The sequence below is a fragment of the Herpailurus yagouaroundi genome, unplaced genomic scaffold, assembly GCF_014898765.1.
Source record: "Herpailurus yagouaroundi ecotype Mexico unplaced genomic scaffold, PumYag 216, whole genome shotgun sequence".
NCBI lineage: Eukaryota > Metazoa > Chordata > Mammalia > Carnivora > Felidae > Herpailurus > Herpailurus yagouaroundi.
The window spans coordinates 1,688,690-1,704,635 of NW_024412447.1; the positions used below are offsets into that span (position 1 = coordinate 1,688,690).

Genomic DNA, 15,946 nt, shown 5'->3' on the forward strand with positions numbered 1-15,946 from the left:
CACGGACACGGGAGGACACGCACTGGGACCCACTCCCACGAGGTCCCAGGGTCGTCAGACTGACGGGGACAGAAAGTACATGATGGTATCAGGAGCTGGGGGAGGGGGAGGGAGGTCAGTACTGAATGGGGTTTAATTTGGGAAGATGAGAAAGTTCTGGAGAGGGACAGTGGGGATGGCTGTGCAATAACGTCAGTGTTCTTAATGCCACAGAACTGCACACTTGAAAATGGTTAACATTTTATGCCACGTATGTTGTACAATTAAAGAAACACACTCGGGGGTGGCTGGGTGGCTCAGTCAGTTAAGTGTGTGACTTCAGCTCGCGGTTCATGAGTTCGAGCCCCACATCAGGTTCTGCACTGACAGCTCGGAGCCTGGAGCCTGCTTCCCATTCTGTGTGTCCCTCTCTCTCTGCCCCTCCCCCACTCATGCGCGCGCGCGCGCTCTCTCTCTCTCTCTCTCTCTCTCTCTCTGCAAAAATAAACATTTACCAAAAAATTTTTAAAAAGAAAGAAAGAAACACACTCGGATCGCTGGGTTGAACCCCCAGAGTCTAGGGTAGGGCCTGAGAACCTGAGTTTCCAACAAGCGTCCAGAGGCCCCAGTTTGAGAACCGCTGTCATAGGACGAGCGGAAGAAGGACCTCAGGGCCTCGCCTAGACCCACGGCCCAGACCAGACACAGACCAGGGGTTCGTATGTGCTGCCACCTTGTTCTGCTCACTCATCAGAGACAGGAGCGACAGCAGCGTTCCAGGGGACAGCTCTTCCTCCAAAGTTACAGGGAATGGACCCAGCAGGAGTCCTCGATTTTCAACAGCAACACTCCTCCTCAGGCTCACCCTCAAAAACTGCTCTAAGCTACTGTGTTCTTCTGAAATTCGGCTGTTCTCAGGAAACAGAAGCGACAGTGTCCAGGTCCTCATGGTGGCCATGGCCTCACGACAGGGAGCTCGGCGGCCGGGTGGCCAGGGAACACCAGGGACACCCGCGTGTGCAGCACACAGTCCTTCAAGAATGAGCCCTAACTCGAGCCCAAACACACAGAGGCTGTCACAGCCTCGGTTTTGCTACCCTTCAGACGCAGTTTTCTTTCAAGAACATTTCACGTACCGTTACGCTATCTTATTTGAAACGTTCATTTATTTCGAGGGAGAGAAAGAGCGAGCACAGGAGAGAGGGGCAGAGAGAGAGACAGTGAGAGAGACTCCAAAGCAGGCTCTGAGCCGTCAGCACAGAGCCCGAGACAGGGCTTGAACTCACAAACCGTGAGATCACGACCTGAGCCGAAATCAAGAGTCAGACACTCAACCAACTGAGCCGCCCAGGCTTTTAAATACAGAAAACCCCCCACCCCTACCATCTGTACACATCCGTGTCCACTTTGCACGTGCTCTCCGCGTGCACAGGGATCAACAGACACACGGGCAGTTTCTTAAATACAAAGTGTGTTTCCATGTGTGTACGTGACGTTTCTCTCAAATTTTCTGTCAACGCAAAAACCTTAGCCATTCACATAACATAATCACCATGAACATGGTTTTCCCCTCAATCTGTGTTCCTACATACATTTAAATGCACTTACGTTTGTTTTCGTCGTGAAACATTTCAAACAGACGTAAAAGTACAGAAAATATCATATTCCGTGTATCTACCATGGAGATTTCAGAACACCGTGAGATATTTTTTCTGAAAAAAAATTTAAATACAAAAAACACGTCACAGATGCACACCCACCCTGGCCCCCTTTCCTATTTGAAGGTGACCACTGTCCTAGAGTGGAGGGATATCCATTCCAGGTAGGTCTTTGTGCTTTCCACTTGTCCATAAGTGTCTGTAAAGTGCATGCAAGTATTATATTTTGTCGTACACAACAGACACAATTTTTTTTTCTGGTTTATACTGGAACAGAGCACGAGTACAGAAGAGTGTACCTATCAAATCTGTTCAAGTCAATGAACCGGCATAGCATCGGGGCAGCACCCACATAGAGATACGGGACACACGCCCGCTCCCTTTCGGCCACTCCCCCGCCAACGGTGCCAGCCACCTTCTAACCCACGCATTATTTCTGTCTGTGGTTACACCATATACACGGAATCAATCCGTAAGTTCCCCTGTTTCTGACTCCTTCCACTCAGCACAACGTGCAAGGCCCATACATGTCACCACACGCAGCTGTCACCGCTACAGACCCTGCTGCGTGATCGGGCCACGATCGACCTATTGATCGTGCTGCTGGACACCTGGGTAGTTCCCAGGGTTTTCCTATTACACACGGTGCTGCTATGAACACTTAGCACACGTCCTTTGGTGGACACATACCCCTCATTTCTGTTGGGTATGTTCCTTAAAGTTCCTGGATCCTGGGATTTCTTACGTCCGGCTTAGCAAATATTTCCCGTTTTCCAAAATGACTGACCCACGTCCCACTGCCATCAGCAGGAGGCCCAGCTGCCTCACGCAGTGCCCCCCCACCCAGTGTTTTCCCTGTGTCCCCCCTCACCACTTGATAGGGTCTGTGTCTAACACAGTGGCCGCTAAGTCAAAATTTCGTCTTGAATTTTTTCCATTTACTTTACAACCGTTCTATATTCCTAAAAACGTACTCTTACCTGTAACGATTGCATCACGTCTCAGGTATGCAACTAAACGTCACGTAGCCCTTCTCCCATGACATGTTTCCTGCTATTGTCAACAGCGTGAAGAACAGCCCTATTCACAAAACATTCCGCTGTGGGTTTTTTTACTCTATCCTTAGCATCAATTCCTAGAGAATTGCCACATTATTTCCTGCTAACGGACACTTCCCTGGATGGCTTTTGGACACAGACACATGTTGAGTAAGACTTTCTTCAGAAACCCTCTTTGGAGCGTCACTGCAGTGATCTTGGTAATCTAAAAGATGTACCAAAAAATAAATAGAGATGTACCATAGTGGCATTAAAAAAGAGAAAACTAAAATTTGACCTTCCCGCCTGCGATTAGAACGGCAATCACCGAGGGGAAGGGATCGTAATGCAGTTTCCTCAAATCCACCACTGCCCCCCAAAATGTTCTTTTCTCCTTTGTCAGCCAGGAGACGCATGTCCTGCTGCCCCTCCACTCGCCTCTCTTCAGCCCCGGCAGGCACCCGCCGGTGACAGCCTGGGTACTGCTCCAGGGCCCTCGTACTGGGGACGCCCTTTCCACAACTATCCGCAGACCAACTCCTTCACCTCCTTTGAACTGTGGCTCAAACACCACTTTCTCACGGCAGGTACTCGGTGCCAACTGCATCCCCTCCGCCCCCCACAGGCTAACATGGGTCACTGGCTCATTATGTCCGAGGAGTGTCCACCACCCACTATAAGACCATCAACTCCGGGACAAGAGGCTTTCTTATTCTGTCCACGCTTAGGATCCCAGCAGTCAAGAAGAGCCCCCAGCACATAGTAGGTGCTCAGTAAAACCATTTGCCGACTGCACGAAAGGCGCCAAAGTCACACAGACAGGAAAGCCACAGAGAGTCACCAAGGCCTGCTATGCTTTCCCAGGCGGGGTGAAAACCTCTTGCCCATTCCGCACCAACAGATCGCAGTAAGGTCTTGCCGGTGACAGGAACCGTGCCTCGAACCGTGCCTCGGTGAACCACAGCCAGAGGCAAAAGCCGGTAACACAGAGGAGGCTCTCAACGATGCCGATGCCGCCGCCCCGGGCGAGCCCTGAGCAGGGGCAGCTCCCCACCTCCACCACAGCCCCTCGGCCAATCCACAGCTGTATCTACTTTTCCCCAAAACAACGTTAAGGCAAAACCCCCGACTAAAGCCATAACGCACCATCTGGCTCATCAACCAGCACAACAAAGAAAAGCTTTCCTCTTCCTGCAACAGTTTGAGTGTTTTTACCTTGAAACAAAGTAAAAATAAACCACCTCTCCAGGTCCCTCCAAGTCCTCTGGAACTTCTTCACTGAGAATTTCTGAGCTGAATCCTCTCCAAATCAGTTCAAACACTACTGCAACAGTGAAGTGTTTGCTAAGCCCTGTACGAGCGCGAGTCTAGCGAGCCTCGCTACTCTCCAACTTCCGCCTCCTCGCTGACCTGCCTCAGCGTCTCGTCCGTGGGCTTCTCACACACCAGAACATTCACCCCAGCCCGGTTCAGGGAGCTCTGGCCCCCGACGCTGCCCGGCACGGGGATGGCACACAGCACATGCATAACTGGTTTCCAAGGGCCAAAGAATGCGCCAGATCCCCTCCCTCACACCACACGCGGTAACTAAAGGTCCGTGTTAAAAGCGCTAAAACTCCAAAACACTTGGCAGAAAATATAAAAACATATCTTTGTGGCCCTGGGTTAGACAAAGTCATGAGTCATGACACCAAAAATACAGACAACAGAGAAACAGAATAGGTCAACGGGACTTCATCAAAATTAAAGACCGACGTGCTGCAAGACATCATCGAGACATGAAAAAGACAGCCCACAGAATGGCAGAAAATAACGGATGAATCATGGATCTGATTAGGGGCTTGGGTCCAAAATATGCAAAGAAATTCTGAAAATACAAATTAAAAAAAAAAAAGACAAATTACCTAATTTTAAGAACAGGCAAAGTGCGGCACCTGGGTGGCTCAGTCGGTAAGCATCCGACTTCAGCTCAGGTCATGATCTCGCAGTTTGTGAGTTCGAGCCCCACATCAGGCTCCGCACTGACAGTGAGAGAAGCCTGCTTGGGATCCTCCCTTTCCCTCTCTCTCTGCCTCTCCCCTGCCCCCCCTCTCAAAAATAAACATTTTTTTTAAGAAATTGGCAAAGAGGGGCACCTGGGTGGCTCAGCTGGTTAAGCATCCAACTTCAGCTCAGGTCATGATCTCGTGGTTGTGAGTTTGAGCCCTGCATCAGACTCTGTGCTGACAGCTCAGAGCCTGGAGCCTGCTTCGGATTCTGTGTCTCCCTCTCTGTCTACCCCTGCCCTGCTCATGCTCTCTCTCTCTCAAAAATAAACATTAAAAAAAAATTTTTTTTAATAAAAGTGGGCAAAAGATGTGAATAAACATGTGTCACAAAAAGATATACGAAAAGCCAATGAGCACATGAGAAGATGCCCAGCCACAATGAGATTCCATTTCATACCCACATGGAAGGCTACAGTCGAAAAGACAAGCACAGGGCCTGGGCGGCTCAGTCGGTCAAGCGTCTGACTCTTGGTTTCGGCTCAGGTGGTGATCTCACGGATCATGAGTTCGAGCCCTGCGTCAGGCTCTACGCGGGCAGCGCAGAGACTGCTTGGGATTCTCTCTCTCCCTCTCTCTCTGCCCCATTGCCACTCATGCTCTCTCTCAAAATAGATAAAACTTTTTTAAAAATTAAAAAAAAATACAGGCAATAACAAGTGTTGGTGAGGACACGGAGAAACGGGAGCCCTTGTACTTACAGGAAAACAGTCCAGCAACTCCTCAGAAGGTTAAATTCCACTGCCAGGTATACCACCCAAGAGAAACGACAAGCACGTCCACACAAAAACTTGTGCGTGAACTCACAGCGGCATTGCTCATAATGGCCAAAACGTGGAAACAGCCCAATGTCCGCCAAGTGATGAAGGGGTAAAGTAAAATACAGAGTCTTAATACAACGGAATACTATTCGGCCGTTAAAAGCAACAGCGTACGTGCTACAGCACGGATGATCCTCGACGCGATGCAAAACGAAAGCAGCCAGACGCAGAAGGACACAGAACACGCGGTTCGATCTGTATGAAATTCCAGAAGAGGCAAATCTACAGAGAGTAATAGTTGCCCAGGCCAGAAGGAAAGGGGACTGAAGCGTGAACCTGACCACCAGTGGGTGTAGGCTTTCTTCCAGGGGAGAGGAGAACGCTCTAAAATGATGTCGATGGCTGCACAATTCTGTTAAGTGTGTCCTTCAAATGGGAGAATTATGTGGTATGTGGATTAGAGCTCAATAAGGCTGTTAAAAATGTTTTACGAATTCCCTGTCTTCTCCCCAGTTCTTGTGCAAACGGCTTTCCCGTGCCAGCAATGGGCCCAGAGCACAGCCGGCCTGCAATCTTGAGCGAAGACGTCTACCGAGAAGGGGGAAGATCATCTATGTGAGAAACCCTCTGGCTGTTCCTGGCACAAGCAAAAAAGTCTAGCTGGTGTCGTTGCCACGGAAACTTTCAGCGGCCCCTGGGGTCCGGGTCATCCCTGCGGCTACGAAGCTGCACGTCAGAACTGGAAGCAGCCACTGAATGCTGAGAACAACCGAAGCTGCCCTTAGGAAGGGTGTCTCCCACCCCTCACTCCACCCACGAATTCAAAGGCAGGGATGGACCTGGCCATCTGGACAGCTGTGTGCGTTGCCGACCACCATTCCGGCAAGGGCCCTTCCCAACGAAACCTCTTGGCGTGGGGGACTCGCGGAACCTCTACATCATCTCTCTTTAGTCCTAGAAAACCCTTCAAGTAGGCACCGTGGTCCCACTTACCAGACGTGAAAGCAAGGCTCTAGCAGCACAGCCTGGCGAGGTCTGTGCTGTGACCCGCCAAGGTCACAGCACTGGAGAGCAGCTAAGCGGTGGGGCCTGAACCTGTACAGGTTACGTGACGACACCCAATCCTGTATTCCCTCCCTGACTCATGGGGAGAGGAGCCAGGACAGGCACACCCCATGCCTGGGGCCAGAGGTCAGATGGTGTCCACGCAAATCCCTGACTCCTCTGTGACCGCGAACGGACAGCTCACCTCGCTGCACTCAGTTTTCTCATCTCTAAGATGGGAACGGTACCATCTTCAACACTGTTCAGCTGCAAGAAGTTTGTGTTAAAGAAAATATGTCAAAGCATCCAGTACAGTGCCTGGTGCCCAAGCTTTTCTTCTCCAAAGGACCGGCAGGCCAGAGGCCAGACACGAACTTCCAGATCACAGATCGAATGAACCGGAGGCCCGGCGTTCTCACTGCCTCAAGCACGGGTCGCACGCCACAACGATGGCATCTTGCTCTGGTCAAGACCCGAACAGATCGCGGGTTGTCCCTGGGAGCTCAAAGACACGTGTGAACCACTTGCACACGAACGAGACGTTTGCAACCTATGAGTGGCTACTCCTTTCCGAGGGCAATGCAAGAGACCAAACCACAGAGGGAGGAAAAAATCATGGGTCTGTCTCCTGAAGACATCACAAAACTGAAGCTGAGGGCCAAAAACAGTCACCTATCAGATGATTTCCTGTCTCAAACTGGAGCGAGAGGAACCAGCACGGAGGCCACCAGATCTCTGCTTCTCCACGAATCTTTCCAAACATGCTCCTGAAAGGACCCCGGTCAAGTTGGGTGTATTCCTCAAAAAACCTCTTCGATCTCTCACTTTCAGAATGTTTATCTGTGGGAAGGCCTGGTGATTTTTTTCCAGAGTTCAAAAGCAGTACTCTTTTAGCTAATAGTAATTTGGGGAATCTTGGAATAACTTACAAAAAAGGAGTCCAATTCCAAAAAGAATCATGATCTCTCTCTGTAACCAAATTCAATGTGTTGGGAGAGTGTTCTTTGTTTAAACCCTCACCCTGGGTCTGACTGGTTCAGTCTGAAAGTGACTCAGGTTATCTAGGATCTGTTGCCGTGAAAGTGAAAATATTCCAAAATATCTAGCAGGACCAAGTGTGCTCTATCTCAGTCAAGGCTACATAGAGAGCCTGCATTCACAGCCAAATTAGGCCCCACTAATAAAATTCCAAGCAGTCACTGGCATTGGAAACCAAGTGAGATACAATTAAATCCATTTGAACAAACCCCCATTGGTCTACGGAAGGAATCACGAAAAATAACACAAGCCATCCAGCGGCCTGCAGGGTAGAGGACCCGGAATGCCATTAATCAGCCAGGGACAGGAACGCCCCGGAAATCGGCATGGACAAATTAGGGACCGTGAAAAATGTCACAGTAAGAGAAACACGCAGTCAGTCCTGCCTCCACAGCCAAGTTGCGCTGAATCTGGAGGTCTCATCTCCCACGCAGAGAAGGCTGGACCGTCCTCTGGTGTCTGCAACCCAAAGACTGCGAATGGGTCAGCCAGGATAATCCCAACGCCTTCATTAGACGAGGGAACTCGGCCTGTGCTTGGCAAAACGTGTTTCCGGGTGCTGTCACATTCTCTCTCCAGGAAACCTAGGCTCCAGTCGACCCGCGGCTCCCCAGACTGAACCGGATGGCTCTGGCAGACGCGGGGCAGAGCTGAGACCCGCGCGCAAACCACGCAAGTGACCGTTCTGCCTCCAACGACTGTAGCGCGCACACACTTTCCGGACTGCCAGGCTCTCTGTTCGGCCGATCGCGCCGTGTCAAGTGCACCCCCTTTCTGAAAAGAGAGAGGCTAACATCTCACAGTGGTCTGCGGTGGCCATTTTCAGGACAGCCACACGGAAACATCTCGCCGTATGTGAAACCTTCAGAAGAGGGAAAGTTCGAGGTCTGGGAACGGCTGGCAAAGCGAACTTAAGGAAAGTGCACGGAAGGCGGCCTGCGTAGACGGTAGCCAAGAGGTTACGTCTGCCGCTTCCGAACGGGAGCCCCACGCTTGCCGGGGTGTGAATCCCACCCTCCGGTCATGGGTGAGCGATGGGACTGCTGCCGCCTCAGTTTCCCCATCTGTAAAGTGGGGTTCATAGATGACTGACTTTGCAGGATGTCCGTGAGGAGGAAGGCACCTCCTACAGGAAGCGCTCTGCCAGGCTTTGTCATCAATACAACGCGTCCTCTGGTCGCCAAGAATGCCCTTCGTGGAGGTCTGCCAGGAGGAGGCAAAAGATGGGACACTTTCCACTCATAACACAGTCCATCTCAGGAAACACGCCCACTGCCACACAAGCCAGCTCACCTCTCAACTTCTGCAGGCGGGGCGCCTGGGTGGCTCAGCCAGTTGAGCGTCCGACTTCAGCTCAGGTCATGATCTCACGGTTCGTGAGTTCGAGCCCCACGTCGGGCTCTGTGCTGACGGCTCGGGAGCCTGGAGCCCGCTTCAGACGCTGTGTCTCCCCTCTCTCTGCCCCTCCCCCACTTGTGCACAAGCTCGCTCTCTCACACATACACACACTCTCTCTCAAAACTAAACATTAAAATAAAAAAAGAAAACAACTAACCTTCTACAGGTACTCCGAGGAGCCTCCCGACTTCACTGTCCACCCTAAGAAGTAAGAACGGTGGTACAGGAGACACCCTGAGATAAAGAAGTGCACACACACACTTGCCCCACACTCTGAAGAGCTGAAAATGCAAAAACCCAGCGGTGAGTGGCATTTCGCAGGAGCTGGGAGGTGCAATTACGGTCCCAAAGGCAATTAACAGTGCGAAGTCACGACTATCACCTGACCCTCCTTTACGGAAGATGGCCTTTGCCATCTCCATCATGGAGATACTGTCAACGGCAGGTGAGGTCCCCAGACATCCCTCCTGCCACGACACCTGCCAGTGGCCGTCCGGTCTGGGTCCTGCTGGTCCCCAGGGCCACCGAAACAGCTGGGCTCACCAGCGCCAACTGTATTCAGACACGGACACCAGAAACAGCGGCAGCCAGGAGACCGTCCTGCTGATTCACTGCAAGGTTGGCCATTAGGAGTGGACAAGGATACGATGAAACACGTATTTCACCATAAATATACTTCCAATGTTAACTAGAGAGTAGAAAACAAGGGAGGTCAGAATGCCTACAAAACTGTTTTAAAACAAGACCTCTTGCGCCCACCTCTGCCTGGCAAACTGCAGATCGTTAGCAGGTGCACTTGACATCTTGGGATCTTGGGTTTTCCCTCCACATTTTCTACAGTGAAGCAGATAACATGCACAGAGAAAGGGCTGTAATGTCTATGGACAGTTTAACAAAATTATATCTCAAACACACATCCAGGTCGAAAATTAAAAAGCCCACCTTGTCCAGTAAACACTTTAGGTCAAACCCCTTTTCTCCTAACAGAGGCGACCACCACCTACTTTTCATGATATCTTCCTTGCCTTTCATTGATAGTTTTATAACTTGAGGCAGCATCCCCACACAAGAGTCTGATTCTGCATGTTTTGTAACTTGACTGAAACTGGAGTCACCGGTGTACGTTTTCTCGGGCCTCTCTGGACATCCTCAGGGGAGAGTGGAGGGACTCAGGTCTCACATCTGCAAAGATCCCTGAACAGGTCACCCAAGGGCATCCCCCCGTTCTCAAAGCCCAATAACCGAGGTTACTGAAACCCTAATCCGACAGGGAAGTCTGATAACAGAGATCACCTCTGAGGTGGGAACGGGGAGAAAGGGAGAGACCAAGTGCAAGGAGGAGGGCAAGGTTAACATCGGTTCGATTTAAAGAATCATTTTCTGAAAAACACGTGGCAAGAGGATCTTTAACACAAATCGTATGACGTTAGCACTGCAGAAGCACGAATCGAGAGCTTGGCGCAGTACCGTGCCGGCATTAAGTAGAGAATTACGAAGACTATTTTCAACAGTGTAGAAAAATGTTGAGTGGAAAGGCTAGGCCATAAAGCGTAAATGCACTAGGAAGACGTAAAAAGCATATGCGCGGGAAAAAGGAAGTCACAGCTGACCCTCAAGCAACATGGGGGTTAGGGGCGCCAACCCTACCCCCTGCAAAGTGGAAAATCAATGTAGAACTTTTGACTCCCCAAGAACTTAACCGCTAACTGCCAGATGTTGACTGGAAGCCCTACCAGTAAGTAATAAAAGATCAATTAATACATATTTTGTGTGTGTGTTCTATACCATAACCTTCCAATAAAATCAGCTAGAGAAAAAAAAATGTTAGGAAAATCATAACACAAAATACACTTACCGTACCGCACCATACTGATCAAAAAAAAAAACCCTGCGTACAAGTGGATCCGCGTAGTTCACACTTGTGTCGTTCAAAAGTCAAGCGTATGCTAAAATGCAGTGGTTGCATTGAAGTGGTGGAACTGTGGCTGATTTCTCCGTTTATAAAACGTTTGTACTCGCAGTTACATTCCTGTACAACAACATCCTCCTCAAAGCGCAAATTCTCACACAACAATGCAATTTCACTGGGTTGGTTACAACTCATTCGTAAGACTTCTGGCAAACAAACTTTACCAGCACAGATCGTTTCGGAAAGATCCTCGGGAGGTCATGAAAACGTACTTCGCAGAGACAGTACCTAGCCACAAGTCTGGCCAGTCCACACCAAGCTTCCCTGGAATTAATCAAACGTCACGTAATTTCACTTCAACTCTGCTGAACACACAAACCCCAAACTGGTCAGGAGTACGACAAAACCCCACCCAACACCTGCTCCACTCCGACCACCCAGCCAGTGGGAACCATGAAGCGTGGCCCGAGTCCCCTATCACTCCAATGGCTCACAGCACGCGTGTACCTTGGGCCATCCCGAGCCCCCCGCGCTCCAGGGCACTTTCGTCCTGATTATTTTCACAAAGAACATCTATCCCCTTAAGTCTCGTTATGGTTTTTGAGTGATTCTATCATGAAAACACTGCAGTCCTTCAGAGGGGAACGTGATCTGGAGCCCCGCTCACCAAGTACCCGGGGGGGTGCGGGCCTGTTCCCAGACAGGCCTCGCGGAGCCCCTGTCCCGACACTCACCACTCCAGGCTCCCCCCAGCAAGCAGCGTGGGCAAAACATCTCTGTTTGTGATGTCTTTTTCTTAGGAAGGAAAAAATAATACCAAAACAGAAATCCCCCACCCGGAACACATCACTTTCTTGCTAACCACAAATTCTGGCAAAATCCGTTCTACATAAGAGTGATTCAGTTAGTTCCTCTTTCTTCAAATTGACACATTTTACCTTGCAAATTGGGTATGTCTGTATGACAGAGAGTTGAAAGACCAAGGAAGCAAACTTAAATCATATTTCCACAGCTACCACTGTTACCAAGTTAAAATGTGACACTATCCTGAAAAAACGTATGATGAAAACGTAATTCTATTTAAACCTCTAAGCCTTTTCTGCATAGCAGATCTTATTCTAGATACTGGTATGGAAAGAAAAATAATAGTTTCTGCCTGTCGGGAGTTGACAATCAAAATGCGTGTAATGAAGGGGAGCAGGGTGGACAGGAAGGGTTGTTGTTGTTTTTTTTTTTTTTTTTTCTGAATGTAGTCAGCACTTTGAGATAGAATTTAACCCACATGCATACATCTTAAGTGACAGCTCACTGAATTCTGACCAATGTACACCCAGAAAGCAGCAGGCGAGGGGTGGTGGCTGGGGCAGAGAGAGCAAGGAAAGGGCCCAGGCACCCAGAGAAGGTGGGGGCCGGTGCACAGGAGCGCCAATGATGAGCAGAGCTCAGGCATGACCCCAGAGAAAACCAGGAGACAAGTGGCCGGGAGCTTCCTAACCAAATGGAATGTCTGGAATGCCATCCACGGAGCCGCTCTAACAGAACTGAAGCCGATTCTCCCCTGGGCTAAAGACCAAGTTTAGGTCCATCGGACTGCAGGAAAGTGGGCCTATGATACACAGCGGTCACGCGTGTGTATTTTTATCAGGGTATGATGCAACCTCAAAAAATCAAGTTGTACAATCAAGCATCTATCACATTCATCCGGTGCCACTCTTATTCTACGTCACAGTTGCTGAGCTTTATAGCCTCAAAAGAGGCCCTGAAATAAACTCTCATCCCGCACAGAGAGTAGAATGTTCCAATCAGACATTTTGCTACTTACAATTTTACTGTACAAGCCACAAACGGCCTATATTTAAAATGAAAAAAGAAATTCTACAATTCAACATGAAAAAAGATACACTCCTAACAAAATGGGCAAAAGATATGAACAGTGAGTTCAGAGAGGCCACACAAGATGAAAACATGACAAGAAACTAAACTCCACTAACACTGGAGAAAATGGAAGTCCAAACAAATATGAGACACATTCTTAATTTTTGTAAATCTGAAGAGCTTAAAAAATGGTATTTAGTGTTGATGAGGTTATGAGGAAAGGGTGTGGTTTTTATTTTTTTTAATGTTTATTTTTGAGAGAGAGAGAGAGAGAGAGGGAAAGAGACAGGCACACAGAGTGGGGGAGGGGCAGAGAGAGAGGGAGACACAGAATCCCAAGCAGGCTCCAGGCCCCAAGCTGTCAGCACAGAGCCCGACACAGGGCTCGATCCCACAAACCGTGAGATCGTGACCTGAGCCAAAGTTGGACGCTTAACTGAGCCACCCAGGCGCCCCTGAGGAAACGATGTTCTTAATAAAGCACGTTGCTGACTAAACTGGTGATAGGCACCACAGAGGACAATGCGTCACTACCTGTTAAAACAAAAGAGGTGCAAACCCTGTGACCTGGCAATTCCACTCCTACAGCATCTACTCATGGAAGGCAGGATAACGCCCCTCCCACCCGAAGGTGTCCACGACCTAACCCCTGGAAGCTGAAGCTGTTGTTTCCACCGAGAAGGGAAACTAAGGTAGCAGATGGAATTCAGGTTGCCAAGCCGCTGACCTTAAGATAGGGCACGGGCTGTGGACTACCCAGGTGGGCCCAATGTAGTCCAGGGGTCCTTCAAAGGGAAAGAAGGAAACAAAAAAAGGAGAACCAGAGAAATGACAGCATGTGAAAGACGTGCTCATGGCTGCTGGAGAAAGGGGACCATCGGCCAAGGAATGTGGGAGGCGTCTGCAAGCTAGAAAGGCCAGTAAATGGATTTTCCCCAGGGCCTCCAGAAGGAACGCAGCCCTGCCCACACCTGGTTTTAGCCCAGGGAAACCGATTTTGGACTGCTGACCTCCAGATCTGGGAGATGATACATCTGTGCTGTTGAAGCCACCATGTTTGCGGTAAATTGTTAGAGCAGCGGCAGAAAACTAATACACTGTCCTGGGGAAACACGGGCACAGAGGCACAAGGCGGGATTTTTCTGGGAACGCGAATGTATAAAATATAAAAACGGAACGGAGAGAATCCATCCCGAACGGATAACAACTGTCACCTCTGGTAAAGAGAGGGTGATGGCAATCGAAGTGAGATTTCCACCTAGTTAATAATGTTCTACTTTTTTTTTTTTTAAAGAAAATGTGTTTATCCATATACTGCTTAATTGCAAGTTAAATGTTTAGAGAGTTACCCTTCACAGCTTAAACGTCAAAGAACCACAATATAAGACTCTTAATGCTGAAAAAGTGAACACAATTTCTGCTCACAATCTCAAAAGCACCACCAAGTCCTAGACCTCACAGTCCCCACGATTACACATGGGCTCTGCCTGTGTAGACAGGACACCGGAGAAAATTCATTCTGTATCCATAAACACAAACCCTTCAACAAATCAAAATCAATGTGAGATTCACATTTATGGTCGACGGACAAGATTCAGTCTCAAAGGCTTAGGTTTTCTGACTCCAGCCCACCCAACCACGATTCCCACCTTGACCGTGCCTCCTTAACACTGCCCACTTCAAGCAAGTCACTTGCCTCTGGGTTTCCTTTACCCCGGTGTAAAAAAAGGTTTGTTCTACCACGTCACCTGCCTCATGGGATGGTCGAAAGATTTTAAATGGGATGAAATGACAGGTTACATCCCAGCAATCCGTGAACCCTGAATTTGAGACTCAGCCGGCTATAGAAAGCCCTCTGTAAACACAGAGGTACTGGCTACACTGTGGATACCATGAGCGGGCCTAATAAAATCGCCACGACCCCAAAGGAGGCCAGCTACCATGGAAATTCCAGACCAAGTTGCAGGAAAGGCAGTCTTGGAGAGCTGGTGCCATCCGTAACTGGCAGCCGTAAGTGGAGTCCTGCCTCAAACACCTCCTGCAGTTACCTGTACCTGCAGAGAGACCCCTGAGCCACCACCACCACCACATCCAGCAACTATGAACTGCTTTATAATCCGAGGGGAAACAGCCTCCCATTTCCAAATGTGACCCAGCCAAAGGGGCGAGGCAACGGCCCTGGTATAGGTGAGAGGGACTGCCCACGCTGGGCGCCAACGTGAGGCCTCGAGGACACAATGTTCTAACCAACAGCAAGAGCCATCACACGCATCCTCTTACCCAGCTCCAAATGAAATGAAAAATCTAAAGACCAACTTTGGGGGTGGGGGACTTCAGTGCAGACGCAGACTCACCCAGGATCTTTCATATCAATTAGTCAGGCCAGTCCAACGCCCACGCCCCAGCAGCTTCCCTGACGCCCCCTTCCTGTTTCTCCCTAATGAATGAGCCCTCTCGTAGCCCCCCAGAACTTAGGGTGAGCACAGCCCCCTGGAGACACCTCGCCAGACCGCCAGGAGGAGTCCCTCAACCTCGTGCCCCACCCCCCCGCCAGCACCAAGAAGAGGTAGTAACTCCTACCAACATCCCCCTACGTGCGTTCTGCAGTTAGAGGACTAGGACTAGAGGAAGGAACTTTTCAACAGGGAGCATGCTAGAAAAGCCAAGCCTGGCGCACGCCTTTCCGTGTTCACGCTCATCCACTAGCTCGGAAGCACTCCCGGCGAAGTCTGTCCGGATTGCTGGGGAGAACTCCCAATTTCTCGTCGGAGCCCCGCAAAGTCCTGGGCTGCGCCCCACGCGGCCGGGCGGGGCGGCACCGCGGGGGGCGGGGGACGTCCGTCCCCGAGGGGGCCCTGCACCGGGAGGCGCGGGCAGAAGAGCGCGGCCGGGACAAACCTGAGCAGGTGCTCGGGTCCCCCGGCCCGCGGCGCCACAGCGCGCTCCTCGGCGTGGCAGGGGCACGCGGGGCGCCGCGGACACCCAGGGAGCCGAGGGTCGCGGGGTCACGGGGGACGCGGGCCCGGGACCGCGCGCTGGAGCCCGGGGGACCGCGAGCCGTACCTGCCGCCGGCGGGTCCGCCTCCTCCTCAGCCTCCGCCTCAGCTGCCGCCGCGACTGGCGCCGCGCCTGCCTCCCCCGGCAGCCGGTCCATCACGCCGCCAGTCATGTGAGCGCGCGCCACGTGACTTCCTCCGCGCCC

The 15,946-nt window shown here is 50.6% G+C and overlaps 1 protein-coding gene across 2 annotated transcripts in view; it reads right to left on the bottom strand.

The window, feature by feature from the left end:
• Positions 1-15,946, bottom strand: part of SNX8 (sorting nexin 8) — a 69,531-nt gene that overhangs the window by 24,118 nt on the left and 29,467 nt on the right. Inside the window, exon 1 of one of the 2 annotated variants that reach the window (XM_040455724.1) lies at positions 15,808-15,929. The exons of the other annotated variant lie outside the window; for it this stretch is intronic. Within the exon in view, the coding sequence (XP_040311658.1) occupies positions 15,808-15,913 (106 nt within the window). The 5' untranslated portion in view covers positions 15,914-15,929. Of the gene's footprint in view, positions 1-15,807; positions 15,930-15,946 lie in introns of those variants that run through there. 2 annotated transcript variants of the gene reach the window in all.